Source organism: Zalophus californianus, chromosome 9 (genome assembly GCF_009762305.2).
Source record: "Zalophus californianus isolate mZalCal1 chromosome 9, mZalCal1.pri.v2, whole genome shotgun sequence".
In the NCBI taxonomy this organism is placed as follows: Eukaryota; Metazoa; Chordata; class Mammalia; order Carnivora; family Otariidae; genus Zalophus; species Zalophus californianus.
In genome coordinates, this window is record NC_045603.1 from 20,336,583 (window position 1) to 20,364,190 (window position 27,608).

The 27,608-nt window shown below is 36.4% G+C and overlaps 1 protein-coding gene across 5 annotated transcripts in view; it reads right to left on the reverse strand.

Moving 5' to 3' along the window:
- Positions 1–27,608, reverse strand: part of UTP20 (UTP20 small subunit processome component) — a 101,143-nt gene that overhangs the window by 28,200 nt on the left and 45,335 nt on the right. For 3 of the 5 annotated variants that reach the window (XM_027594716.2, XM_027594717.2, XM_027594720.2), the window contains 16 exons: positions 23,737–23,880; positions 22,954–23,033; positions 18,482–18,699; positions 17,837–17,981; positions 16,302–16,389; positions 15,314–15,457; positions 15,071–15,121; positions 14,790–14,942; positions 12,668–12,823; positions 11,979–12,119; positions 11,398–11,535; positions 8,043–8,182; positions 7,718–7,800; positions 5,324–5,640; positions 4,147–4,286; positions 3,762–3,918 (listed from right to left, as the gene is read on the reverse strand). In XM_027594716.2, coding sequence (XP_027450517.2) covers positions 3,762–3,918; positions 4,147–4,286; positions 5,324–5,640; positions 7,718–7,800; positions 8,043–8,182; positions 11,398–11,535; positions 11,979–12,119; positions 12,668–12,823; positions 14,790–14,942; positions 15,071–15,121; positions 15,314–15,457; positions 16,302–16,389; positions 17,837–17,981; positions 18,482–18,699; positions 22,954–23,033; positions 23,737–23,880 — 2,295 coding nt within the window. The remainder of the gene's footprint in view (positions 1–3,761; positions 3,919–4,146; positions 4,287–5,323; positions 5,641–7,717; positions 7,801–8,042; positions 8,183–11,397; positions 11,536–11,978; positions 12,120–12,667; positions 12,824–14,789; positions 14,943–15,070; positions 15,122–15,313; positions 15,458–16,301; positions 16,390–17,836; positions 17,982–18,481; positions 18,700–22,953; positions 23,034–23,736; positions 23,881–27,608) is intronic. The other 2 variants (XM_027594718.2, XM_027594719.2) reach the window with 1 other exon arrangement.

Consider the following 27,608-nt stretch of genomic DNA (forward strand, 5'->3'; position numbering starts at 1 on the left):
ATTTGTGATCACGGCTTCAATCTCGTTACTGGTTACTGGCCTATTCAGGTTGTCAATTTCTTCCTGTTTCAGTCTTGGCAGTTTACAGGTTTCCAGGAAGACATCCATTTCTTCCAGGTTGCTCAATTTACTGGCATATAGTTTTTGATAATAATTTTTTTTAAAAAGATTTTATTTATTTATTTGAGAAAGAGAGCACATGAGGGGGGGAAGGTCAGAGGGAGAAGCAGACTCCCTGCTGAGCAGGGAGCCCGATGCGGGACTCAATCCTGGGACTCCAGGATCATGACCTGAGCTGAAGGCAGTTGCTTAGCCAACTGAGCCACCCAGGCGCCCTTGATAATAATTTCTTTTTTTTTTTTTTAAGATTTTATTTATTTATTTGAGAGAGAGAGAACGAGAGACAGAGCACAAGAGGGAAGAGGGTCAGAGGGAGAAGCAGACTCCCCGCTGAGCAGGGAGCCCAATATGGAACTCGATCCCGGGACTCCAGGATCATGACCTGAGCCGAAGGCAGTCGCTTTAACCAACTGAGCCACCCAGGCGCCCCTCCCATAGGTTTTGGAACAATGTGTTTTTGTTCTCATTGGTTTCCATGAATTGTTTAAGTTCTTTGATTTCCTGGTTGACCCAAACATTCTTGAGCAGAATGGTCTTTAGCTTCCAAGTGTTTGAATTTCTTCCAATTTTTTTCTTGTGATTGAGTTCCAGTTTTAAAGCATTATGGTCTGAGAATATGCAGGGAATAATCTCAGTCTTTTGGTATCAGTTGAGACCTCATTTGTGACCCAGTATGTGGTCTATTCTGGAGAAAGTTCCATGTGCGCTTGAGAAGAATGAGTATTCTGTCGTTTTAGGGTGGAATGTTCTGTATATATCTATGAGGTCTATCTGGTCTAGTGTGTCATTCAAAGCTCTTGTTTCTTTGTTGATTTTCTGTTTAGATGATCTGTCTATTGCTGAGAGTGGAGTATTGAGGTCTCCTACAATTAACGTATTATTATCAATATGACTCTTTATTTTGGTTAACAGTTGGCTTATGTAGATGGCTGCTCCCATGCTGGGGGCACAGATACTTACAATTGTTAGATCTTCTCATTGGATAGACCCTTTAAGAATGATATAGTGCCCTTCTTATCTCTAACCTCAGTCCTTTAGCTTAAAATCTAATTTGTCTGATATAAGAATTGCTACCCCAGCTTTCTTTTGAGGTCTGTTGGCATGGAAGATGGATCTCTATCCCTTCACTTTCAGTCTGGATGTATCTTTAGGCACAAAATGAGTCTCTTGTAGACAGTATATGGATGGGTTGCCGTTTTATGGGAGCATTTAGGTCGTTCACGTTGAGCGTGATTATTGAAAGATATGAATTTATTGTCATCATGTTGCCTGTGAAGTTCTTATTTCTACAGACTGTCTCTGTAAATTTCTGTTCTATATCACTCTTGGGGTCTTTCTCCTTTTATAGAACCCCCCTTAATATTTCTTGCAGGGCCGGCTTAGTGGTCACATATTCTTTCAGTTTCTGCCGGTCTTGGAAGCTCTGCATCTCTCCATCCTTTCTAAATGATAGCCTTGCCAGATAATGTATTCTTGGCTGCATGTTCTTCTCGTTTAGTACCCTGAATATGTCTTGCCAGCCCTTTCTGGCTTGCCAGGTCTCTGTGGATAGGTCTGATGTTATTCTGATGTTCCTCCCTCTGTACATAAGGAATCTCTTCCTCCTAACTGCCCTTAAGATGGTTTCCTTGGTTCTAAGATTTGTGAGTTTTACTATTACATGCCAGGGCGTTGGCCTATTTTCCTTGATCTTGGGAGGGGTCCTCTCTGCCTCTAGGACAAGAATGTTTGTTTCATTCCCCAGATTAGGGAAGTTCTCAGCTACAATTTGCTCAAATATATCTTCTAGTCCTCTCTCTCTCTCCACCTCCTCAGGGATCCCAATAATTCTAACATTGGAACGTTTCATGGTGTCACTTATTTCTCTGATCCTATTTTCATGGATTCTGAGTTGTTTCTCCCTCGCCTCCTCTTTATCCTTCTTTTCTATCAACTGGTTTCCTAGATCACTGATTCATTCTTCTGCCTCGCTTACCCTAGCTGTTACATTATCTAGATTAGATTGGATCTCATTGATAGCATTTTTAAGTTCTGCTAGTTCAGCTTTCATTTCTGCCCTTAGAGACTGTTTCCATTAATCAATTTCTCCATTCTAGCTATTGTCTTCACAAATGCTACCCTGAATTCCATTTCCGACACCTTGGTTTTATCTGTATCCATTTGTAAATCTGTGGCAGATGTCACAGTCTCTGAGTCCTTCCTATTTTGGGGGTCCCTCCTCCTAGTCATTTTGTTGATGGGTGGTTGAAGGAATGTACAGAGTCCAAATTACTGACCACAACCCAAGCAAGATGTACCTGTTTTATAGGGACCTTAGGGTTGCAAGTCTCTTGTTCTCCCGGCGTGTCTTTTGGGGGAGGGGCCTGCTGCGCTGTTTGGGCAGAGTTGCCCTGCCCACTGTTGGGGGGGAGGGGATGGGCTCAGTGAAAACCGGTTTTTTGGGGCTTTTGTTCTCTGACAGCTTTCCCTGGCGGTTTTCCGCATCTCTTCCAAGAGTCAGAGCAGAAGAGATTGTTTCCAACCCTCTGCCTCAGAGCGGAGAGATCGCACTCTGTTCTTCAGTGAGCTCTCCAGGCCACACTATCTCCGTTTCTGACTGTGCTGCTATAAACTGCAGTGTCCTGGGTTGTGTGCCCCTCAAGCAGGGCTCCCAGTCCTCACCTCCAGGATGGGACACGTCTCTGCCCTTTGTGCTTCTACAACTGCCAGCTGCCACCAGTTTGCACATGCACGGCCCCGCCACTCTGGGTTTCCGTCTGGGGGACTGCCCTAAAGTCCTTTCCCCATTGCTACCAGTCTGTGAGTCTGTACCCTGTCCCCAGTGCAGGAGGCTTTTGCGCTCCTGTGTTATTTCACCTTCCCGGCGCCAGAGCTTATAGCAAGCAGCTCCCTCCCCCTTCCATTTATCTTCTAATATCTGCCCACGGAATCACAGCTCCCTGCTTCATACCTCAAAACCAACCACCTGCAATATTCTTTGTAGAGATCCAGATCTATCTTCTTACATCTCAGGCTGATTTTGTGGGTGTTCAGAGTGGTCTGGTAGATATCCAGCTCAATTCCGGGGACTGGTTGGAATAGGGTCCCCTACTCCTCCGCAGTCTTTTTCTGCATAATTGTGCATTTCTAACAAGCTCCCAGGTGTTGCTGATGGTGCTTATCCAAGATCCATACTTGTGGAGTAGTGAGGAGCTAGCCAGTCATGTCACTACTTAAAGAGCTTTGTACTCCAACTGGGGTTCCTATTTTATTACTTCTATCATATGGTTCAACTCTTAAAGCAAATGTGTATGTTCTTTATTATTCACATTTGTGGTAATACATTCAACATGCATTCAACAAGAATATTTTTAAAAACTCAGAAAATACAAAACTTGGTATCAAATGATTTGGGAAAAAAAGAGGTTATGTAACCCAGGCCTGTAAGTGACTTTATAAAAATCAAATATAAGAGATTTTTTTTTCTTTTAAATAGATTTTTAAAATGCTGATTAGAAACCTGTGAATATTCTTGATTGCTACTGTAGTGGATCAACTTTACTGAAGACAAACCCATAGCACCTTCACTTATAGAGTTCAAACTGCAAACATTTGAATTTCAATCTGACCTCTGTGAATATAAGGCACATAATGCAATTTACCTGATATCCACGGACAAGGGTAGTCTGTAACTCTTTTAAAATATACTGTAGGTAGTGCACACCTAGATCTTCTATTATTTTTGCTAGAGTGCTGCGTGCAATGTCTCTGATTTCCTGTGTTCTGTTCTTGAGGAGGGCACATACTTTCAACAAAATACTAGAAAATGAAAAGTTGAAAAGGACTAATCAAAATACAGAAGCAAATAAAAATACAAACATCCTTTTGTCTCTTAATTATTCAGTAACCCAAATTTCCCAGTTAAGATTCGAAATCACAGCATATTTTGACAGTACTTCTCTTCCTCACAAAAGAGATTCAAGAGTCAGGAAGAAAGAACTGATTTTTGAGTTTCACTGAACTTTTCTAATTTGTCACACAATATACCTTGGCAGATTAGCTTCCATAACTTCTTGTGGAAGGGACTGCATTAGTTTAACCATGGCAAAAGCTAAAGGAACGCGAACTACTTCCTCATCATTCACAACTTTGGATTTTATGAGCTTGTGTTCTTCTTCCCTTTTAGTCTGTAAGAAAAATTTAGGTTAAACTAAAACAAAAATAAATGGATCAGGGACCTACAAACATTGCAACCTTGCATTTGAAAGGTAAGCTCTTTTGATACATTTTATGACCATTTCCAAGTTTACGGTCTTGAAACTAAATTATGCAATTTGAGAATAACCCTCTAAAAATCATAAAACTAGTAGGAATAAGGTTTTTTCCAAAGGAGAAACCAGAAAAAAATAAAGCCAAATTTTCACTGATGTAGATTAAGACTGCTGTGAAATATATAAAAATCGTAAGAAATCTCTATCAATTGGGATTTTCAAGACTTTGAGTGACACTGTTGGTATGTAAGAAATACAGTGCCTCAAATAAGTTATATTTACAAATATACCAAATGATCAAGTCAATATTTTACACCAGGGGCTGGCAAACTTCTGTAGAGGGTCAGATAGTAAGTATTTTTGGCTTTATGATCTCTCTTGAAGCTACTCAACTCTGCTGTGGTAACGTAAAAGATGAATTAAACAGTATGTGTACAACAATGAGTGTGAGTGTGTTCCAATAAAACTTCATTTACAACAACAGGCTGCAGGCTAGATCCCGCCCATGGACCACAGTTTGCCAATCAATGTTTTACACTGAGAAGGAAAGGCTCTGACTTCATGAGAATCCACTGCTAAATATTATCCCTGTTAACCAGGAAGAAGATGAATTTTGAACAGCAGAGAAGTGGCCAACATGTTGAAAAGGAAAACATACTCTAATTTTTTAAAACTTTTTCTTTTTTGGATATAAGAGTCATCTAATTAATTGCTTTGGAGATAGGAAGCATATGTCTACCATATGAAAATCATAATGAAGAAACATTAGCTGCAGCAGGAGATGAACCTAAAGATGATGAGACAAATCAAGGGAGGTAAAACTGTGAAGTGTTGAGGTAAAAGAAAATCCAAAAGCTGAAGTCAATCAATGATAGTTAGGAGCCTCAGTCTGACAGGGCCACACAAACACCCGGGTTCACACAGACATCCTGCGCCCCAAAGAGAATGATTACCGTAGATGCCAGGCATTTATGTAGCCGGGGAAGGATATCCCCAGTTATGGTTCCTTGGATATTTTTAATTGTTCTCTCCAATTCTTCCTTATTCCGAGGAAGGAAAGAGATGGACTCCGTGATACACTCAGGTTCTCTAGCTGATGTCCCTTCACAATCAGCTGGATCAGGATTTCCCAATTCTTGGCTATTGTCTGACAAACTCTTACATTTGTTTTCCTTCTCTTCCTCATCCATTTGCTCTAATTCCATGGTTTCATGCTCGGGCAACTCAATCACTTCTATTGTGTCTATGTTTAGTAAACAACAAAAGTCACCTTAAATCAAATAAGGAAACAACACAGTTGTGTTACGTAGTCTTTCCCACCAACATCCAATAAAAACTAGTCATCACTATGGGTAGGCAAGGTAAGTGCTGAGGAAACAGCACTAAATGAAAGGGTTATGGTTTTTTGCTGTCTTACACTTTGGAGCCTAATGACGAATAGAGACAAGTAAACTCACAGTTATGAGGGTGGGAGAGCAAGTACAGGGTACTTTGGGAATATACTAGGAGGCTAGGCTGGGAGGAGGGTCTTAACCAAAAGAAAGCTTCTAAAGTACTGTGGTTGGAGGTTTCCAAAAACAAAAACCTATACTCATGAGCATGAAAATCATAATGGCAGCCAACAGTTGTCATGTGGAAATGTCCCTTACTATAGGGTCCAGTTTATTAAAGAAAATTAGGCAGGACAGTACTGTGGGACAAGTCCCGGCTTGGCTCTGCTAATAAGCCATGTGACCAGCATAGGCTCTGGATTCTTTATTGGTAAGCTGGAGATGGCACCTACCTTACAAGGCTATTGTGTGAGGATTAAATGAGATAAAAAGTCTGTAATGCACCCAAAATATGTTTCTGACACTTCACTGACTTTCAAAAATGGTAGCTATTAGTCTTTATTTTGTTTACTGGCCATGTAGCTTTGGGAAAGTTACTTTACACTTCTGAACTGTAATTTCTCATATCAAAAACGATGGGGTAACTAACAACTAAGGTTCCTGTAAGATTCTTATGAAAACAAATAAGATAATGTCTATATAAAGGTCCAGGTCATAGAAGGTGCTCAATTAATGTTTCAAACTTCAGTCATATCTAAGAAGAAAAGAGATAGTTAAGCAAATTAAGTATCTTAATTTTTAATGTTTCTGTTTATGCAAAATTGCAAAATGCAGATTCCACTGCCTGAAAATAAACCGTTAAGGGGCTGTAGTACATTAATAGTTTACAACATACATAGTTCCTACAAATTCAAGCCAGTCTTTGCTATTAGTGTGGCTCTACAGTGATTTTACTGTGAATCAAAGAATTAGAAAATTTTGAATAGGAAGGAATGTTGGAGTAGTGCAAACTGAGAGCCAGAATATTTCAATGTCTTTAGCAAAAACAATTAGCCTATTGGCCCATTTAAGTGTTCATTCTTTTCTTTTAATAGGTTAAGGAAATTTCCAATTATTCCTTATTTGATATCAATAGATACTGAATTTAATCAAATGTTTCCCTTGTGTCTCTTTAGATGACCACATGTTTTTTGCATGCTAATATGTTAAATTCCATTAACCAAGTATACCAACTTCATGAGTTGGTGGAAGCTTCCTTTATCAATCATCTGAAATGGCAGGCATAAGGTTGAAATTCCTTAAATATTTGTAGAACTTGCCTATAAAACAGTGTGAACCTGGTATTTTCATCAAGAGGTTTTTAAACTATAGTCAATTTCTTTAGTGGTTAGAGATACACCCAGATTTTCTATTTCTTCTAAAGCCAGCTTTTGTATTTTATTTTTCTAAGAATTTGTATGTCTCACTCAAGTATTCAAATTTTTAAGTATAAAGATCATAACATTATTTAACCTTTTTCATTTAATTGTGATCTTTTAAAATTCATAATGTTTTTATGCCTTCTATTTTTACTGACCAATTTTGAAAGAGCTTTGCCAATTTATAATTTTTTCAAATATCTAAAATTATTTTTAGCTATGATGATCCTTTCTTATTGTATCTACTTTATATTTCATTAACTGTTGCTCTACTTTTTAATTATTTCCTTATACTTTCTTTGCATTCATTGCTTAATGTTCTTTTCATACATGCAGGTGGTAAAATTGGATTTCTATATAAATAGTCTACAGCTCAGATTTTTTGCCCATATAATTTAGACTGGCCTTCTCTATTGTTAAATAAGTTTTTACACAAATACTCAAACCATCTGCTTTAACTTCCTCCTGACTCATTCAGTGGTCACTGCTCTAGGAGCAGAAAAGGGTGGTAAGCTGAATTTTGCCATCTTTAATTCATCATCATCAATTATCCAAGAGCAGAATGGAAATTTAGTTTAAGAAAGTTTCAAAAACTTACTTTCATCATTCTGGATTTTTCTCACTTGTTCTTCAAGAGTTTTGTGGTCAAAGTGGAATGCTTCTAACACTATTACTAGCAAACTGTTAAAAAAAGAAGGTACACAGAAATGTTTGCTTGATTCACAACATCATTTGATTAAAAGTAAACATTTAAAGACTTACAAACATTAATATTACTTTTACCAGTTTTAGTTATTTTTGATGTTAACAAACATTAACATAACCTCAATACAAGGTAAAAGTAAACTGAGATGAGCAAGACTACTTCAAGAAATAATCCAAAACTGACATTTTAAAATACAAAGAAGTTTGACCATACATACCTGACACCCAGCTTTTGATTGACCTGTCCTGTCTGTAAAACATGAATGAAATGTTTCAAGTAATAGATATATGCTGACCAAGAGAGATGTCTGCAAATAGCTCCAATAACTTCTGTGGCAGCAATGGTTATATTTTCATGCTGTAAAACATATCAAGAATATCAACACAGAATTACATTTACTAACAAAATGTTAGTAACAGAGCCAATTTCATACATTAAAAAGCTTAGATAGTAGGTGACCAGCAATTACAGAAAGGAAGGAATGACCAAGCTATACTCCACCCCCCGCCCCACCTAGCTCTAAGAAAAGACACTGTCAATTAAAGGAATGAAACTGTATTTTAATTAAATGGTATTAATACACTTTGGGGTTTTTTTTTTCCACTCAGACCTCTCTGATGGGTTCAAGCCTACAGACTGTGAATGAAGTAAATTCATATGTAAAAGTTGACAAACACTAAAATTAACTTTAACACACAGTTCAGCATTCAACAGTACATTATGTTGGAGACATCTTTTTCATGCCATCATAGAGAACAGGGACTGGATTTACCCTCATACCTTAAACTAGAAAAGTAGACAAAAATATATGAAATAGCAGTTTTCAGACTTTGGACATCAAACAGTACAGTTCAGTGCTCCCTGAGAGTATGGCAACAAATGAAGTGTGTCTTATAATTGCCCTAATTCACAGTGTCAAGCACAGGAGGAGAAACCCAACAAGGGCCCAGTGGTCTCCCTGATATAAGGAGACAGAGCTGAGGCTATGGCAGCTAGAGTCCACAGGGCAAAGCACCAGACAGGAGAGAGCTATACAGAGTAAGCCGCATAGGCATACCAAGAAGCAGAAAAATACATCTCATGAGAAGAAAAATCAACTAGTTGAAAGAGACCCCAAAATGACACAGATGATAGACTTATAGTAGACAAAGGCAGTAAGACAAATGATAAAATTACATTCCATAAGGTCAAAAAGGGAGAGGAAAGCAAGAACATGTTAAGAAAAGAGAGGTAAGATATAAAAAAGGCCCAAACTGAACATCTAGAAATGGAAAACAGTTCTGGGAGGGAAGACACACTGGATAGGATTAAAAGCAGATTAAGACTCTGAAGAAGAAAAGCAGTAAACTTAAAGACACAGTAATACAAAAATCAAACAAAATGAAACCCAGAAAAAAAAATAATGGAAAAAAAAAAAAGAGCCTCAGTGTGTTTGAAACAACTTTGAGTGGCCTAATATACACTGGGGTCTCCAAAATCAAGAAGGGGACCCAAAAGTATCCTTGAATAAATAATGGCCAAAATTTACAAATTTGAAGAACACTACAACTCAATAGCTCCAAGAAGCTCAACAAACCCCAAACATAAGAAACATGAAGGAAACTACACTAAGGCACATTGTAATCAAATGGCTTAAAACCAGTGATAGAGAAAATTTTCAAGGCAGTCAGAAAAAGAATAGATACATTACACTCAGAGTAATAAAGATAGGAATGACTTCTTTTTGGAAATGATATAAACCAGAAGACAATAGAGCAATTATCTTTATAAAGACCAGAAAGAAAAAAAACCTGTTAATCTAGAATTCCATACCTAGAAACATTACTTATAAAAGCAAAAATGAGAAAAGACAAATAAGAACTGAAAGAATTCACCACAAGTTGTGCTACAAAAAAATCTGAAGGAGGTCTTCCTTCCTATAAGGAGTAAAATGATACAGGAATATATCTGGATCTACCCAAAGGAATGATTGGAAAATTATAATTAATTGGAAGTGACCAGAAATTATAAATATGTAAGCAAATATAAAAGATCTTTCATTACTTTGAAAGATTTCTTTAAAAGATAATTGTTTATTCTTTTAAAGATCTTATTTATTTATTTGAGATATAGAGAGACAAAGCACAAGCAGGGGGAAGGGCAGAGGGAGAAGCAGCCTCCCCACTGAGCAAGGAGGCAGATGTGGAACTCGATCCCAGAACCCTGGGATCATGACCTGAGCTGAAAGCAGACGCTTAAATGACTGAGCCTCCTAGGCGCCCCAATAATTGACTGTTTAAAGCAAAAACAACAACAACGTGTGGTGTGGTTTAAAACTGATACAGAGGTAAAATCTACAAAAAAAAAAAAAAAAAAAAAGCTCCATGATAACTAAGCCAACAGAGAAAATAAAATCATTTAAAAAATCCAATTAATCCAATACAAGGAAAGAAAAAAGAGGGACAAATGGAAAATAAATAACAACATCAACAATTTAAACCTAACATATTAATAGTGATATTAAATGTAAATGGCCTAAAACCAATTAAAAGGCAGAGATTGTCAGATTTGATAAAACCGCCAAGACCCAGTTGTATGCTATCTACCAGAAACCAACTGTAAATATAAAGTCACAATGTGTTAAAAATAAAACTAAAAGGATATACCAAGTTAACATCAACCAAAACTAAATATAACTTATTTTTTCCATCTACACCTCTTTCCTATTTTACTGCCATCAAAGTATAAGTTGGTTGTGCCTACTGACTTTTAAACTGGAATTTGGGGGAGTATTCTTTTATTTACTTAGGTAATTCTTTAAAAACTTTTGAAACAACAGGGGAAACCTAACTTTGCACAACACTATGTGATCAACACAGCATAAATTCAAGTCACAACTCCTGATATCACCTCAATTAGACTTAAATTTCTGGGTACTGTCTTTCATTATTCTAAACAATAATCTATCAAGGCCTTACAATGTGCCAGGCACTGTTTTTGGCACTATGTAGTATAATAGTGAAGACAGTCCTAAGTTCAAACACTGATTCTCATTCTGTATGTCTCTAAGAAATTTAAATACCTCACTTATTCCCAGTTTACTTTCCTGTAAAATAGTGACAACAGTCCCTATAGGGTTAAGCTGGGGTGATGATGAAGTAAGATTATATAAAGTACTTAGAATAGTTCCTGTATCTGGTACAATGCTAAAGAAAAGGTAGCTATTATTTAACTTCATTTCTTATGAGCCATTTGGGAAAACAATGATTCTGCTGATTAATGGCATTTACCAGAATTAAGTCCTATGATACAAAAATAAAAGTATACTAGGTTAGTAATGTGATCATTTATTTCTAAGAGGGGAAATATTTTGTGGTTGGCCTTTGTGGGCTAATAATAGTGAAAATAAAAATTACAACTACCATTTATAGAGCATTTACTATGTGCCAAGTACAATTCTAAGGGCATCAGAACTATTTTAAGTCTCTAATTATTGTGACAACATCAATATGGATGTTACCAACCCCACAGGCACTTTGGAAAAGTGTCATGGTATGGGTAGAGGTTAACGGTTTCTAGATCTAATGTCCTACCTTGAGCATTTTCTCATCAAAAATTGGAGTCATGGCATAAGGCATGATGTAATTCTGAAGAGCTTTAGAAGAAAGCACAACTTTGCCTTCCATTAGTTGTTTTGCCAGTTTCTTCAAGGCTCTTGCTCTTCTGTGGATCTATGAGTTAGATAAAATAAGAATTAGTTACTGAATACACTCACCTACAACCAGCTCCATTTTAGTATCATGTTCCTTTTCCATGAAAAGATTAAAGGAGTGAAATACAGTCCATGTGTTACATGAACAAACACCTGTGCCTTGATTTGTTTCCAGAGCTATAATCCATAGCATTTATTTAACAATGGATCCTAAAACATTTATGTACTTCTTAGGAAATGGCAGAGAAATGTGACACTATTATTGTGGTTTATGATACCATGAAAAGACCCCAGGAAAATGATCATTTCCTGTGCTAATTTGACTGACGATCATGAAGACCAAGGAATGAGAGGCTCAAAACTTTTTGGAAAATTAATATATCTTTTTACATGAGATAGAACAGTTTGAAATGCTTATTTTATAGGCAGAAAAAAAAAAAACAACACGGAAGTGTCTTCTACCTGAATGTGCTTCATATTCTCAAAGAAGTCCATTTCTGGATCATGGCAATCAGTAAGCTGTACCAAGTCTTTAAATTCTGGTTGATCTGGAAAGGTTTGAACTAAACAGGAAAGCACTGTGGTATAATCCTGTTGTATATTCTGCAAATGCCAAGTTGAGAAAAAAAAATATTTTTTTAAGAATTTGCTTTCTAGGGCGCCTGGGTGGCTCAGTTGGTTAAGCGACTGCCTTCGGCTCAGGTCATGACCCTGGAGTCCTGGGATCGAGTCCTGCATCAGGCTCCCTGCTCAGCAGGGAGTCTGCTTCTCCCTCTGACCCAACCCCCTCTCATGCTCTCTCTCTCATTCTCTCTCTCAAATAAATAAAATCTTTTAAAAAAAAAGAATTTGCTTTCTAGATAATATAAAGAGACACACAAAAAAGCCCGTATAATTTTTTTAATTTTTTTTTTAAAGTAAAACATTCCTACTGTAAACACAAACTGTAAGATCAGAAAGGATCACTCTCCTTTCTATTCCTACTGTCCTTTTAAGAGTTTGGTGAGTATTTATGCAATCAAGTATTTTAATTAAATGTACTAAGCCTGACTGCTTTTCAACAACAGCCTAAGTAGGGAAAAATAAAACCAAAACCAAAACCCACAACAGTAGCACGTAAAAGACAAAGATACAATTGAAAACCCCAATACCTCTGTCTGGCTCTTCAATCCTTTCCTCAACTTCTCCAGGAGTGAACGATGAATGATTTCCCTATATTCTTTTTCTGTGACGTTCAGAGCAGCTAGTTTTTTGATGATACTCATCAGGCACATGCTGGCATTATCACTTAAAGACATGTCTCCTAACTGGAAACAGGAAAAGAAACAAAACAAAACAAATTATTCTGTGTAATAACTATAATATGGAATATTATTTCCCAATGGAAGAGTTTACAAAATGTTGCCACTCCTCTACGTAAAGATCCCTCCTAAGAAATGTCCGCCAAGTACATCATACCTAAGGAAGAACCAAATGTAGGTCTGTGAGGAATATGCAGGTTTACCTCAGAGATATTGTGAGTTTGGTTCCAGACCACCACAGCAAAGTGAAAATCGTAATAAAGTGAAATAAATAAATTAATTTTTTGGTCTCCCAGTGCATGTAAAAGTTATGTTTACACTATACTGTAGTCTATTAAGTTTGTAAAAGCATTATGTCTAAAAAAACAAGGTATATAACTTAATTAAAAAACACCATGATCTGTGATTTCAGTGCATCATAATCACTGATCGCAGATCATTGTAACAAATATAATCATAATGAAAAAGTTTGAAATACTGTGAGAATCAACATAACGTGACACAGAGATAAAATCAGCAAATGCTGTTGGAAAAATGGCACTGATAAGACTTGTTCAAAGCACTGTTGCCACAAACCTTCAGTTTGTAAAAAAAAAAAAAAAAAAAGAGAGAAAAAAAAACCTAAAACCCAAAAACACAGTATCTGCAAAGCATGATAAAATGAGGTATGCCTGTAGTAAATAACTCTGAAAAATCATGCTTATTGAGAAGTGACACTCTGATTTGGAAAATACAGTGAAATAGACTTTTTGATTAGTTTTATTTCTCAAACAGAACGAAAGGTTCACTAAAGCCAGTTTTCAATATTCAATATAATGTGTAACTGAAAATGACAGATTTGGGTGGTATAATTCTGGTTAGTTGTGCTCTAGTTCCTGGTTTGAACAATGTAGGTAGTGAACGTGGAGAAAGAAGTATTGTCAACTCAGCCAACCAGGCAGTGATTTGGAGTTCTTTGTGCTAGAATTTGACATTAAATATGAAGAATTAGCCCCAAATGGGGAGATTACTTTTCCACATATTACATAATCATTAATATCAGATGAATAATTATGAAACGCCACAAAGAGATTACTGATGCCATTACATGGTTAACTATAAATCAAGTGTTCCATTCTCCCCAGTTTTGGGTTTTAATTCAGTTCAGCAACATGGTACTTAATATAGTCCAAACCCTTTATATTTCTGTATCAATAAAAGTAATCTAATATATATATTATATGTTATGTACATATAATATAGTGACGAAATAATATAGTGATGAAACTTCAACAAAAAACTGAGATGTAATTGAAATACTATAAAATTCACCCTTTTAAAGTGTACAATTCAATGGTTTTTAGTAGATTCATAAGGTTGTGCAACCACTACCACTATCTAACTTCAGAACATTTTTCATCCCGCCCAAAATAAAACCCTGTATCAATCAGAAGTCCTCCCCCCGGTTCCCATTCCTCCCTCCCCTGGCAGCCCTAGTTAACTACTAATTTACTTTCTGTCTCTATGAATTTTCCTATTCTAATACACAGCTTATGGATTTTTCAAAGTGCTTCCACATGTATTATTTTATTCAAAATATTTGTCTTTTAAATCACGACAATAACAATATGGTCTTCACCAAACAAAATAGTCTGCAGCTAAAAGAAATTTTACACAAAAATCTTTGTCTTGGGGCGCCTGGGTGGCTCAGTTGGTTAAGCAACTGCCTTTGGCTCAGGTCATGATCCTGGAGTCCCAGGATCGAGTCCCGCATCGGGCTCCCTGCTCAGCGAGGAGCCTGCTTCTCCCTCTAACCCTCCCCCCTCTCATGTACTCTCTCTCTCTCATTCTCACTCTCTCAAATAAATAAATGAAATCTTTTAAAAAAAAAAATCTTTGTCTTGCTCAAAATACAAATTAAGAAATCAGGTCATGTAGTTGTATTATCAAAACAATGAAAAACAATCCATAAATTTTTGCTATAAAAACCTACCTCCATATTATAGAAACAATTATGCATAACTGGAATTAGGTAGTTAACATCCACAGTTTGCATCTCTTTAATATAAGAAGTGATGGTCTGGAATGTTGAGAAGCGAACATCAAAGTTGATATCATCAAGATGTCTTTGATCAAAGGCGTTAAGCTACAAGAAATGAAAACATTGAAATACTGTGAAACACTGAAAACAGAGATGAAGGTATATAAATCTTAAATAAACAAAAATGATAATACTTTTGAAGCAAAAGAGAAATATAAGACTTTCTCTCTTACCTTGACAATATCAGTAATATATTTTAATCCACTCTGAAAATCAGAAAGAGTCTAAAAGGAATGAAAACAGTATATTATTATTGAATAAAACCTTAACTTTTCTGCCCTCCTCCCTTCAACTCCCCCTTTCCTCTCAAATTATATGAAACATCATGTTGACAAGAAAGCTGTTAATATGTGTTACATGTCATAGTTATCTTTTTAAAAAGGGGTGGTTTGGGGGTAGAAATGGGCATTACAGACCTGGAAAACTGTACAAAGCAATTGTCTTGACAACTTATTTTTAATAACCGAAAAGAGTTTTGCTAGAGGCTTGAGGAAGCTTGTAGGCTCCAGACAATGTTTCAACAGGTTTTGTACTGTCACCAAAATATCAACCTCTGTATCCTTAAGAAGAAATATTAAGAGAAATTACATTTCAGTAATTTAGAAAACTGGTCAACTTGGCTTTAATATTACAGAACAAAAAACAAACAATTATCACTAAGAAGCAGAAGTAGTAATTAGAAAAGTTATTTCACAGGCCTTTAAAAGTTCTTAGCATTTTAACTTAACATAAAATCCACAATAATGTCCATTAACAGTTTCTTCCTTTAATTCTAATAGAAAAAGACACATGGTTTTAGAACATAATTTCTTCTATGTCTAGTCCAAAAAGGGCCAAGAAAAATGAGCTTGTTGAAGAAAAATATACACTTCTGGTTGTCTACAGATCTGTGGTCTTCTATACTGAATTACTATGTGGTAAGAGATGTTCAGTGTAGCTACTAAGGTCTTACTGAGTTTGAGCCATGGGAAGACTCTGACTTGAGATTGAACTAAGGTTTGAAAATCATTTTAGAAAGTCTTAGCTGCATGTAATATTAATACAGACTGACTTTTCATTCAGTTCTTTAACTGTGATCCATATTTAAGATTATACAATGCATTTCTTGGGTTCCAGATTTGTTATTGATCAAAGTGAGAGAGGAAAAAAAAAATCCTGAAATGGACTGGAAGCTAAAGAAAGGAAAATGACTTTTAGGACTGATGATGGTGCTTCTACCTTCTTGCTCACCCTCATTCCTACCTCTGTCCCAATGTTTCTTCTCTATTTTTAATTTTATATTTCTGTATAAAGTCTTTTTGCAAATACATCACAGAATCAAACCAATGAAATTACCGCTCATGGATAAACCTTAATAATGAAGTGCCACTTTAAAGACAAAGCCAAGGTCCTGTGAATTTGTACCTGAGCAATATTGCCACGGTGAAGGAAAGGAAGAAGAAGTGTAATGAGTAGAGAACTTTGTTCTTTGTCTCTGATGAACTTGCTGATCCTAGAGAAGGGGAAATACTGATATGTAAGGAAGATAACACAAGAGTACTTCTCTAAAAAGTTAAACTTTTTGTAGAAAAACATGTTACATACACAGGTGGCTTTTATGTGTTCATGTAGGAAAAGTTTAACTGACTTATAGCAGTGTCCACTTTTATTTCTCTCCAACTTCAGGCTCATGGCTACTATTCTATTTCTCTTATAACATCTGATTTTGTAGGTGGGTTATAGTAAACTCCGATGCTATAATCTAACAATTAGTAATTTTTAAAAAATTTTTTTATTTTTGGGCATCTGGGTGGCTCAGTTGGTTAAGCGACTGCCTTCGGCTCAGGTCATGATCCTGGAGTCCTGGGATCGAGTCCCACATTGGGCTTCCTGCTCAGCAGGGAGTCTGCTTCTCCCTCTGACCCTCTTCCCTCTCGTGCTTTCTGTCATTTTCTCTCTCTAATAAATAAATAAAATCTTTAAAAAAATTTTTTTTAAATTTTTTAATTTTTTTGACAATAACTTCTTATTTTACAAAGAAAATAACATTTTTTAGTGCCAAGAGTTGTTTAAGGCTTTATGTACAGTATTTCGATTTAACTCCCACGATACCCTTCAATGTAGGAATTATTTTTAGCCCCATTTTGCCCAAAGAAAACTGAGACTCAGAGAAGCTGACATCACACAGCTAAGAAATGGTAGAGCAGACCTTTCAAACCCTGGTCTTTCTGGTGCCTAATCTCTCATCCATTTTGCACTACCACACAGCCTGTGATAAAATTTAATGAGTGTATTTTGTGTGGTTTCCCATTCTGCATAACTTAGAAATACAATAGTATAAATAAAACATTTCAAAGAAGTTCCTGAAAGATTCTAATATATCACTTTTTGTTGTTGTTGAGGTCACAGAAAAAACAAACTTTAAACAGCTAAGTCCTGTAACAATTTAAGAGTTTAAATGGAAACATTTTTTACACTCTGTAAGTTTATCAACCTTGCTACAGAAATCTCAATTATATATTACTAGGTCTATTGCCAAAAAGAATCTTTAAAAATCCTTGCAAGATCTTCACCTTAAAAAACAAATAAACAAAACAAACACAACCTGCTCTTTTAAATGAATTATTTTTTATCAATTAAACTAAAAAAAAATAGGAAAAATGTGATCTCATGTAAATCAAAACTGTAACTGAACAAAATATATAAATCTGTTAGTCAAGTTTAGAATTTTGAAGACTGTTCTCTCATAATAAAATGAAGGCAGATGCCATAAAAGTTTTCTAATGAATATTCTGGCAGAGAAACAGAACTCTATATTAACTTAAAAATGAAGGGCATTTAAACTACTGAAAATCTTTTCAGATTACCACATTAAAATAATTGAAAAACTAGATATAATTTAGCAAAAATTAAAACCACGGATAGTATTGTTATCTTTTAAGGACCAATATATCACTTACTTTGACAGAATGCCAAGTTCCTTACTGACTTGTGCCCTATTCTTCTTCTTTTTCACCCTTTCTGCACTTATTGTGGTTTTGCTGAAATACTGGAGAATTGCAGGAACATGAGGTAGAATTAATTGTCCTCCCAACGTGACAGACTCTGAAAAAAAAAGTGATAAATGTTTTTATTTTAATTAACTATTCTCTTAAAGGATAATCATACACTATCTTCATAATGACAGGCAAGGAGAGCACTCAATTTTCATAAAAATTTAATAAATTTCAACTCTAAAGATTAAATCACTTTTTTCTTAGTCACAATAGCTGTTTTATTAGCTAAATTAAAAATTGATATGCGAGACCCCTGGGGCTTTATGCAAGGCATTTTTGGTAGTAAAAGAACTGTTAGGATAATTTGACAGGAAGAATTCAGAGACATGACAGTGGAAGTCATTTAATAATTTCCTGATGGATAGTTGAGCTCTCTGGAGCATAATTCTGAATTTCTATCACTGGAAAGAAAATTGTTTATAGAGAAAAGAAAGTTTTTTAATAATATAAGTAATTAAAAGAATCAAATTGTATTGACTTTTTCCCTTTTGAGGGCACAAATGCTATTTCAGAAATCTAAGAATCATTTGCATTGTACAGCACACATACCATCTGCACTTTCTGTGTATACACATCCAGTTACTGGCAAGCTCAAAAGTGTTTCTGTGGGTTCAAAATCTGGAAGGTTAAGAAGGTCATCAGCTATATCCATCACAATAGTGGCTGTGGCTTCAGAGAGATTCTTTGCTGAGAGAATTGCAAAAACGTTGGTCAGAATATCACACTCTGGGTACCCAGGTTTCTGTTTAGCCAGGAAAGGGAAATATCTGCAAGGAAAAACATTGAAATTGTCATCTTATTTCTCAATATATTTATTTCTGAAAACATGCTCCATATGCATTTTCATACTGAGTTTAAATATATATGTGTATGAACATCAAAAGGGAAATTACTTTATTATTTTTTTTTAAAGATTTATTTATTTATTTATTTGAGAGAGAGAATGAGATAGAGAGAGAGAACATGAGAGAGGGGAGGGTCAGAGGGAGAAGCAGACTCCCTGCCGAGCAGGGAGCCCGATGCGGGACTCGATCCCGGGACTCCAGGATCATGACCTGAGCCGAAGGCAGTGGCTTAACCAACTGAGCCACCCAGGCGCCCGGGAAATTACTTTAAATTCTAAAATTTGATGGATAATTCTAGGCACCTCAAAAGATTATGTTATTTAGGCACTTTATGTATATCTCTCATTTAATCCTCATAACATCTCTAGAATGTGGTAACATTGTCCCCACATTACAGATTAAAAAACCTGAGACATGTCTAAAGCCTCAGCTAGTAAGTAGTAAAGCTGAGATTTGAACCACAGTCTAAGCCTTTTCTAAAAGAAATGTATTGAAGACAGGCTACTTTTCAATTATAAGCCTTCTAGAATGTGAACGTTTATACCCTCACATAAAAACCAATGCACTACAACATGGGAATCAGGAGTACAGACCAAAGAAATATTTGCTGTATCAGGATATGCAAGATTCAGAGATCATGATCATTTTTTGGGAGAGGTGGGTGAATCCATCCCCAAGTATGAAAGATGAAAGACTCACACAAATGATAGAAGCATCCCACCCAGAGGAAACACACCAACAAGGGTAGAGAGCACAAAGGCTTTCCAGCCAGTGGCAAACCAGCAACTGTTTTATGTCAAGGATGTAGTCCTCTTAACAATCAGCAGGAAGGTAAAACCAAAAAAATTCAGATAGTTTTACTAATTTATGATCCTTTGAAAAAGAGCTCAAACACTTTTAATTTACTTAGTACTAACAAACTGAGGAAAAGTTCTAAGTGGTTGTTTTCATACATCTTTGTCCAACAGATATTGGGCATGGCGTGGGCAGGCACAAAGCCAATGACTTTCTTAACCTTCCAGATTTTGAACCCACAGAAACACTTCTGAGCTTGCCCGTAACTGGATGTGTATACACAGAAAGTGCAGATGGTATTACACATTACCATCTCTATTATCAGTGAGGTAGGTACTGCTATTATTTCTATGCTACAGGTGGTAAAATGGAGGCTCAGAGAGGAGAGGCCAACTTTGTCAAAGAACATGCAGTGGTGCTAGGATTTGAAGCTAGGTTTGTGTGGCTTTGGAGACTGTTCTCTTAACCACTATGCTGTATGTTGTCTTAACATGTTTTCAAGCACAAAAGGTGAGAGGACTGCTTTCAGTTGCTGCCAAGGTCCTAGCAAGAACCCATTCAAATTCAGTGCAACTTCTAAGTGACCAAACTGTGTTTCTTGAACAGCAGTAGAACTTGAAGCCAGGGTATCCTGGACATGCTCCATGCTTAAGTGTACAGCTCTGTCAGAAATTTCAGTCACTCTTTTAACACATAATGAATACTGACCAACCATGGATTAAGATGGGTACAAACCCCCCGTGGAGGAAGGTACAGTAATAAATGAGAAATGGTCTCTGCCCTCAGGGAGCTTTAGGTAGGTCAGCTATTAAGAAATGAGTGCATTAAAGGCAGCATGTAATCACAGGCCCTTCCGCGAGTGGGAAGCTCAGGGGAAGAGATGGAACCACGTGGGGGTCATGGTGGTCAGAACCGGAGCAGCTATCAGAGAGAGTGGCCAGGGACAGTCCCAGTTTATCTTGGTTATCCTGGCTTAATTATTTATAGGATCTCTTTTCGCCCTCAGGAATATAGTTGGGATGATATGATCAGTCTAGTTAGTGAGCAAGTTTTTGTTGTCCTGAGTTCACTTAATTTCTGAGACAATTTAACCTTAGTTGTGAGCTTGAAAATACTGGCTATAGTTCAGCTCTACTTGCATCTGTCCAAATACAAAGTAAAATGCTAGACTTCTCTGTAGATGAAAACCTGTTTGAATGTCTGACACTATATAAACGGTAACCATACTTCAAAATAGAATTTTCTTTTACTGAAGAGACACATTCCCATCAAGTGGTTCTGAAATATGCATTTTTAAATTCTTCCACACACAACAATATACACGCATATCTGTTGTTATGGAGATTTCAAGGGAAGTCAATACTTCTAAAGATTTCTTTCAGGTAAGAGTTACATAGAAAATTAAAAAAAAAAGTTCTGCAGCCTACGTCCTCTATTGCTCTGTGGCTTCTATTTTTCTCCAACCCATAATGAGAAAGACACTGCAGAACGTACAATGAAGTGGCACCCAATGATGGGGATCTGTACCTTAAGTAAGAACCCAACTAATATAACAGGGAGTCACTATTGCCAAGTGTTCTCAGATAAAGAGTCCTTCATAGGACATGCAAATTATACAGCTATAAAACACTTCTCAAGTATGCCTATGAAGTGCTGCTTATAAATGTCCAGTTATAAGACAAGATATGAAACAGCTTTCTCAAGTTGGGAGATAAATGAAAAGAGGCCTTACTACCCGTAAAAATATTTTAAACAGGTTTTCCTGAGGAAGACAATGTCAAGGTCTTTGGTTTGTTTCTGATGACTATTTAATGACGGGGAAATGTTCATGATACAATGGTACAAGAAAAAAAATAAAATCAAAAGTTGGTTATACAATATGATACCAATTTTGTAAAAACTGATGCCAAGATATTAAAATCTTGACCTTTACTGAATCAGTAGTAAAAAAAAAAAAAAAAAAAAAAAAATTTTTTTTTTTTTTTTTTTTAATTCTACCTTTCATTCTTCAAAACAGATCAGGGCAAACTTAAGTCTGTTTCCATCACTGAAATAAACAACATAGGTTTCTACACTCCTCAGTAAGTATGCACTTGGTCTGTGACACAAGCATCTCTGAACCATCTGTAGATAAAGGTCTTGTAAACAGCTCATCATGTCCTCAAAAGGATGTTGATTTATGACTATGAGAACTCTATGTATATTTAGACATAGTTTTACAAGAATGGAGGACATCTAGAAAAACTAAAAAAGCCTGTGAAATTTTCCTGATTTTAAGTGGTAACTGGGAAGAAGACATAGAATGCCAATTACAAATCAGCTTTTATTTTTAAGCAAGCATGCAAAAAATAGGAATATTTATAGTTGGCATAACTACAGGTATCCCCGGCTTTTTGAAAGTTCGTATTATACCACTTTGGTTTTGTGAAAGAAGGTGGTAAGCGAAAAGAGCCTTCACCATTTGTTTTGCAGTGAGCCGTTACAGGGGCAGCATGCACCTCTTGAGCAGCAACAATGGCCCCATCAGGCTCCTTCCCTGGAAACTACACTCCGTAGCTCAGCATCCAGCCGCCAGAGCTGTGAACAGTGTCTGGGAGCATCTGCGCTTTATCTCGATTTATTTTGTGCATCCCTTAGCAAGATGTGACCTAAGGTATCGGAAAAGCCTAAGAGAAGTTATTTTTTGGATCTAGAAACACTAAAACATTCTTCCATATAAATTAATAGGAATTACTTCTTTGCTTTATGCCATCTCGGCTTATGAAAGGTTTCACAGGAACTTTCAGATAGCAGGGGAAACCTGTATCTGCCATGTTTCACATTCTGTTTTTCCCTTTCCCAGGCCAAATCAAACTACTGAAACAATTACTACAGATTAGAAGAACATCCCTATCATTTCCAATACTTCTGATTTTTAAGTATTAATGAAACTGTAAAACTAGCAAAAATGCGTAAGTTTTACTAGAATATATACTCTACAATTTTAACTTACATTGCAAAATGTTATTTTACCTACTTTTCCCTTTTTTAAAAGTTATAAGTGAACATTCCAAAAATATCATAAAAAGTACCTCTTCCCTGCTCTGGGGTACCCAAACCTCCACATGCTATAGCAACACTAACAGTTTCTCACGTATCCTTCTAGACATTTTCTACTTCATTTTATATTTATATGAATGCACAGGTATTTTTCTTGGATTACACTGTTCAGCAACTTGTATTTTTCTTTAAACCTGTGTATTCTGAAATTCAGCTACCTATTCTCTTTAACGGCACCTGTGGTATTTCACCATAAATTATATTATTAGTAACCCTGACTCATTTTGACTAGATTGGTCTAAAACACTGTCCTTTTTAAAGGTGGGAGAAAAAGGGTCATACCTTGCATTTCTGCTCCAGATACTAATTAGTTTCAGCAGAGGAGTAGGAGAATACTGACTCTCAGATCCAAGCCTTCTGATCTAGGACACAAAATAGAAACAGAATACAAAATAAAAGCACATACAGAATTGTGTGTGTGGGGGGGAAACAACTAAAAAGCAGAACAAGTATAGAAACCACACCAGAGGATAAAGAGCCAAGGGACAGAGATTAACATTTAAAGGACAGACTGAAGAAAAAATAAAGGAATCTTAAATAATATCTACCCGGGAAAAATGGCAAAGATGGAGCAAGGAAGTGCTAGACACTTAAAAGGAATGAGGTACTTTAGGTTTCAACTGGTTAGAAACAGTAGAGCTCAAGCAGCTAGAATTCCTAAAATCAAGTCTCCTCCATAGTCTTTTTAGCTATAGTTATACCAGGTATCATTACAAAATGGTTACAAACAAGGAAATATGTAACAAGAATATCTGTGTATTTTCTCTTATGCTTGTCAAAATCCAGAGACACATCACTGAGGTGCTACAACAGTTAGATTCCATTTGCTTAAGATACACAATCATATTCTAAATAACCTTAAGGTATAAAAGTCACGGTATTACAGAAACCAGCTCTTGAGCTTTAGGTGACCGTAGAGGGAAAGAAAAGTGTTCTAAAACTTCCAGAACCAAAGGAAGACTCGATGTAAAAGACCAGGACTCGCATTCATAGACTGTGCTGGTTAAAGTAGTAACAAAGGAAGTAGCAGAAGGTATCCAAGCAGAATGTAGTAATAAAGTTTACCTGGGGCCAAACTGCACCATGAAATACAGCATCAATTTCTTCAGTTCTGAATTGGTAAGACTCCCAATCCAGAAAGATGTCAGTTACCATTTTGATTCCAAGACGTCTTAAATTTTTCAGTGGGTTAATAAACCTGAGGTGTATCTGTAAAACAAAGACCTTCTCTTAAAAAAAAAAAAATGTATTTCATTTTTATCTTGATTCCTCAAGGAGGCACTATTGCTCAGATGGTTAAGAATCAAACTGGAAATTCTGTTATTAAGTCTGTTGACTGTGGCTCTGATTCACGTGGAAATTCAACTCATCATATCATACTGCTTTTCTAATCAAACAAGATGGGAAAGCAGAAGACTTAAAAAATCAAATGGTGAAGATGTGCTCCATTATCACTGCCCAGTAAATTCATTTTAAAGTGTCCTGGGGGGGGGGGGTGGAATCACAAGTGGAACAGCTGTTTTGTTGTCCTACATTATTGTATTTCTTTATCCAAGTAATTGTCTCAAATAAAATCCCGATTTCTTCCTATGAACAGAACATTCTAAATAAAACAAACTTTTTTTTCCCTTTGCCATCACAATGCCTTAGATTGGGGGGAAATCAAACCTTTATTTCAAATGAAAGTTACTTTCTCTTTTGTTTTCATAACTTGTACTATTATTTTTTACTTTTTCTAAAACTAGGAGTTTTCAATTATTCTTATTAAAATTAGTCTAGGAGACTAAGGAATTTATGGTATCTCTATACAGTAGAACACCTCACACAGTATAAGAGAATGAGGCAACTGAATCAAGGCATGAGAAGATCTCAAAATATATAGCTCAAAGAAAAATGCAATTTGGAAAAAAATCACAATTTGTCTGTTTAGAGGCATAGAGGCTGGAGTGGGCAAATTAACAGCAAACTTCTTTCATAACAGACTCTGCTACTTCTACTGGCATCTCCTTCCCTGCGGGTTACAACATCACAAATATGTGGCCAGTTTCCTCAGGCTCAGAGGAGAATAATTTATTGAGCCGCCACCAATGAGTCCAATGGTATGACTGCCATAGGTCTGACTTCAGCTTAAAATCTCACTGAAGGAAAATGTATTAAATTACATGACAGACTGAAAATGCCAAAGATATCCAAGAGGGGAGGAATTACAAATTTGAAAAGGGAAAAGCTTCATGGAAGAGGCAGAATTTCTAGTGGATCTTAAAGGAATGTTGTAAAAACCAAACAAATGAGGTAAGGTGCAACCCCTAATTGTTTTTCCATTTGATTAATATACTGTGGTCTCTGGATATGTAAGTGGTGACTTATTTTTACATGTGACCTTAGTGACCTACATCAAAATCCAAAAACCACCCTGAAATTTATGAAGACAACACAATACTCTAATATAATGAACATCAAGTTTTATGGCCACAACATCATGAAGAAAATTGTAGACTTTAGTTCCTAGAGGAATAGTCCATTTGACTGAATTTCATGTACATTTAAAAGTTACCCTGTTGTTTAAATGTTCCAAAATAATAAAATCAAACTAAAACAAACCTCATCATATACACTTAAGTCAATGCCTTGGAGGAACTAAAAGATACAAAAAAAGTAAATGTATAACTTAGCTCAAATACACAAATGTAGAAGTTTAACTTACTTAAGCAGTATTACTGTGCAGTAATTCATTACAGTACCTTAAGGAATTCTTTGAACTTGTCCAAGAATTTTTTAAAAAGCTCCAAACTATCAAAAAGCTTAGCACCTCACTAACTAATGATCTATGAAATTGCATAAATGATCTTTTGAGTTACTGATTATTGACACAGGAGTAAGGCTGCATTACTGAGTAACTTCTAAGTTAACCAAAAAGTCAGAGAACTTTTACAGAGTTTATAAAATCTCTAACCTTTCATGATTTAATATATACAAGTATAGATAAAGTCACTATCACTCACTATAAGGCATAAATGAAAATTCTCACAGAATTCTCCCTATGGCCATGAAACTCTCATACAACATAAAGAATTTTCCAAGACCTGTTTTCAGCTTCCACTGCTGGCCCTCCACAAGCCTCTTTTTCACAAAGCAATCAGAGTGAAATTTTAAAAACATCAAACAGACCTTATCCCTCACTCCCTGGCTTCAAACTTCTTCAGTTTTCCCAGTAGACTTCAGAGCGCATCCATCTCAGAGCCCATGAGGCCCTATCTACCTCTCGACTTTATCTTACATGATTCTTCTCCCTCCTTGTGCTCCAGCCATCTTGCCCTTCCGTCTGTTCTGAGAATACGTCAAAACTGTTCTACCTCAGGGACTTTGCACTACTAGCCATTTTCTCTGCCTGAAATGTTCTTCCCACAGCTGGGTAGATAGAGGAGTTCAAATATTACCTCCTTAGACCTATCCACTCCCAGTTTGGTCACTTCTTATCACATTCCCTCAATTTATTTTAAACTCTTCATGTCTTCTTGTCTCTCCTCAACATGCTCATGTTTTCCTCTACTTTTGTGAATATATGGAGTGTCTTCCTAATAGCTGTTTCAAGTTTTTGGCTAATTCTACCATCTATGCCACTGCTGCATCTGCTTCTATTGATTGTTTTTTTTTCCTTATTATGAGTAAAATTTTCATCCGTCTTGGTATGCCTGGTAAAACTTGACTGGATGCCAGACACTGAATTTTGTTTTCATTTAAATCATTTGAAAGCTTTTGAGTCATGTTCTCAGATGTAATTAATTTACTTGGGAAAAGAGCATGAGCTTTGTAAGCTTTGTTAGGTATTGCTAGGGCAGCCTTTATTCCAGAGCTAATCTGGTTCCACTACTGAGGTACTCCCCTGCCTAGGACTCTTCCTGGTGCCTTGGGTATTACGAAGTTTCTACTCTGGCTATTGGGAACATGACCTGTTCCTAGCCTTGTGTTAGTCAGAGGACTGTTCTCTGCCTGCTCCTTTCTCATGGTTTTTCCACATCTGTTCAAGATGGATCAACAGGGACTTGATTTGGCCTTCCTTCTCAAGCAACTAAAAAACTGAAGAGCATCTGTGAGAGAATGATTTTTAGATACTAGACAGTGGGCAGCAAAGGGCAGTAAGCCCTGAGAGGGTAAACAGATGAGGTGAGTACTATACGTTCCCCAGATTCCTGGTTGGAGTTTCAGGGATTAGTGGGAGAAGGAAGAGTCTAGGCACAGGCCCGTCATCCTCCCAAGATGAGGAGAGAGAGTAGTGCGGCTTGGGGAGAATGAAAAGGCAGAGTACTGGAGGGGAGAAAGCTACACAGACATCTGCAGAGGTTCTCATTTACTTCCCTCTCAGGTCTCACCACCAACTGACATTATTCTAATTATTTGTGTATTTATTTATTTATTCTTTTTCTCCCATGATACTGAGTCCTTACCTGTCTCATTCCCTACCTAGAATGATGTATGATAGATGGTAGATATGAAATAAGTATTTACTGAATCAATAAATGGACAGGAATTTTTGTTTGCCTTGTTCACTGCTCCATCTCTGGTGCTTAGAACAGTGCCTGTCACATAGCAGGGGCTCAATTAATATTTGCTGAAGGAATGAATGAAAGAATAAAGAAAATGGTGTCTAACAAAATAGAAGGTGTGTTCTAAATCCCTGGAGCTTGGTAATCAGAGAATATTATTTCATCACTAAAGCAGATTTATATCCATGTGTAGCCCAAGAAACAGCGTAAAATTCTGGCTGTCAATTTTTAGCTATCATGACCGTACCTGAGAGGCAGTTCACCAGGCATATCCACAAATCAAAGGAAACAGATTTTTGCCCAATTAAAACTGTGCCCATTTATCATTAACTGAGAATCAACAGCAGAAATCTTGAGTCTAGATCTTCACTTCAAGTCCCATTAAGAAGCCTT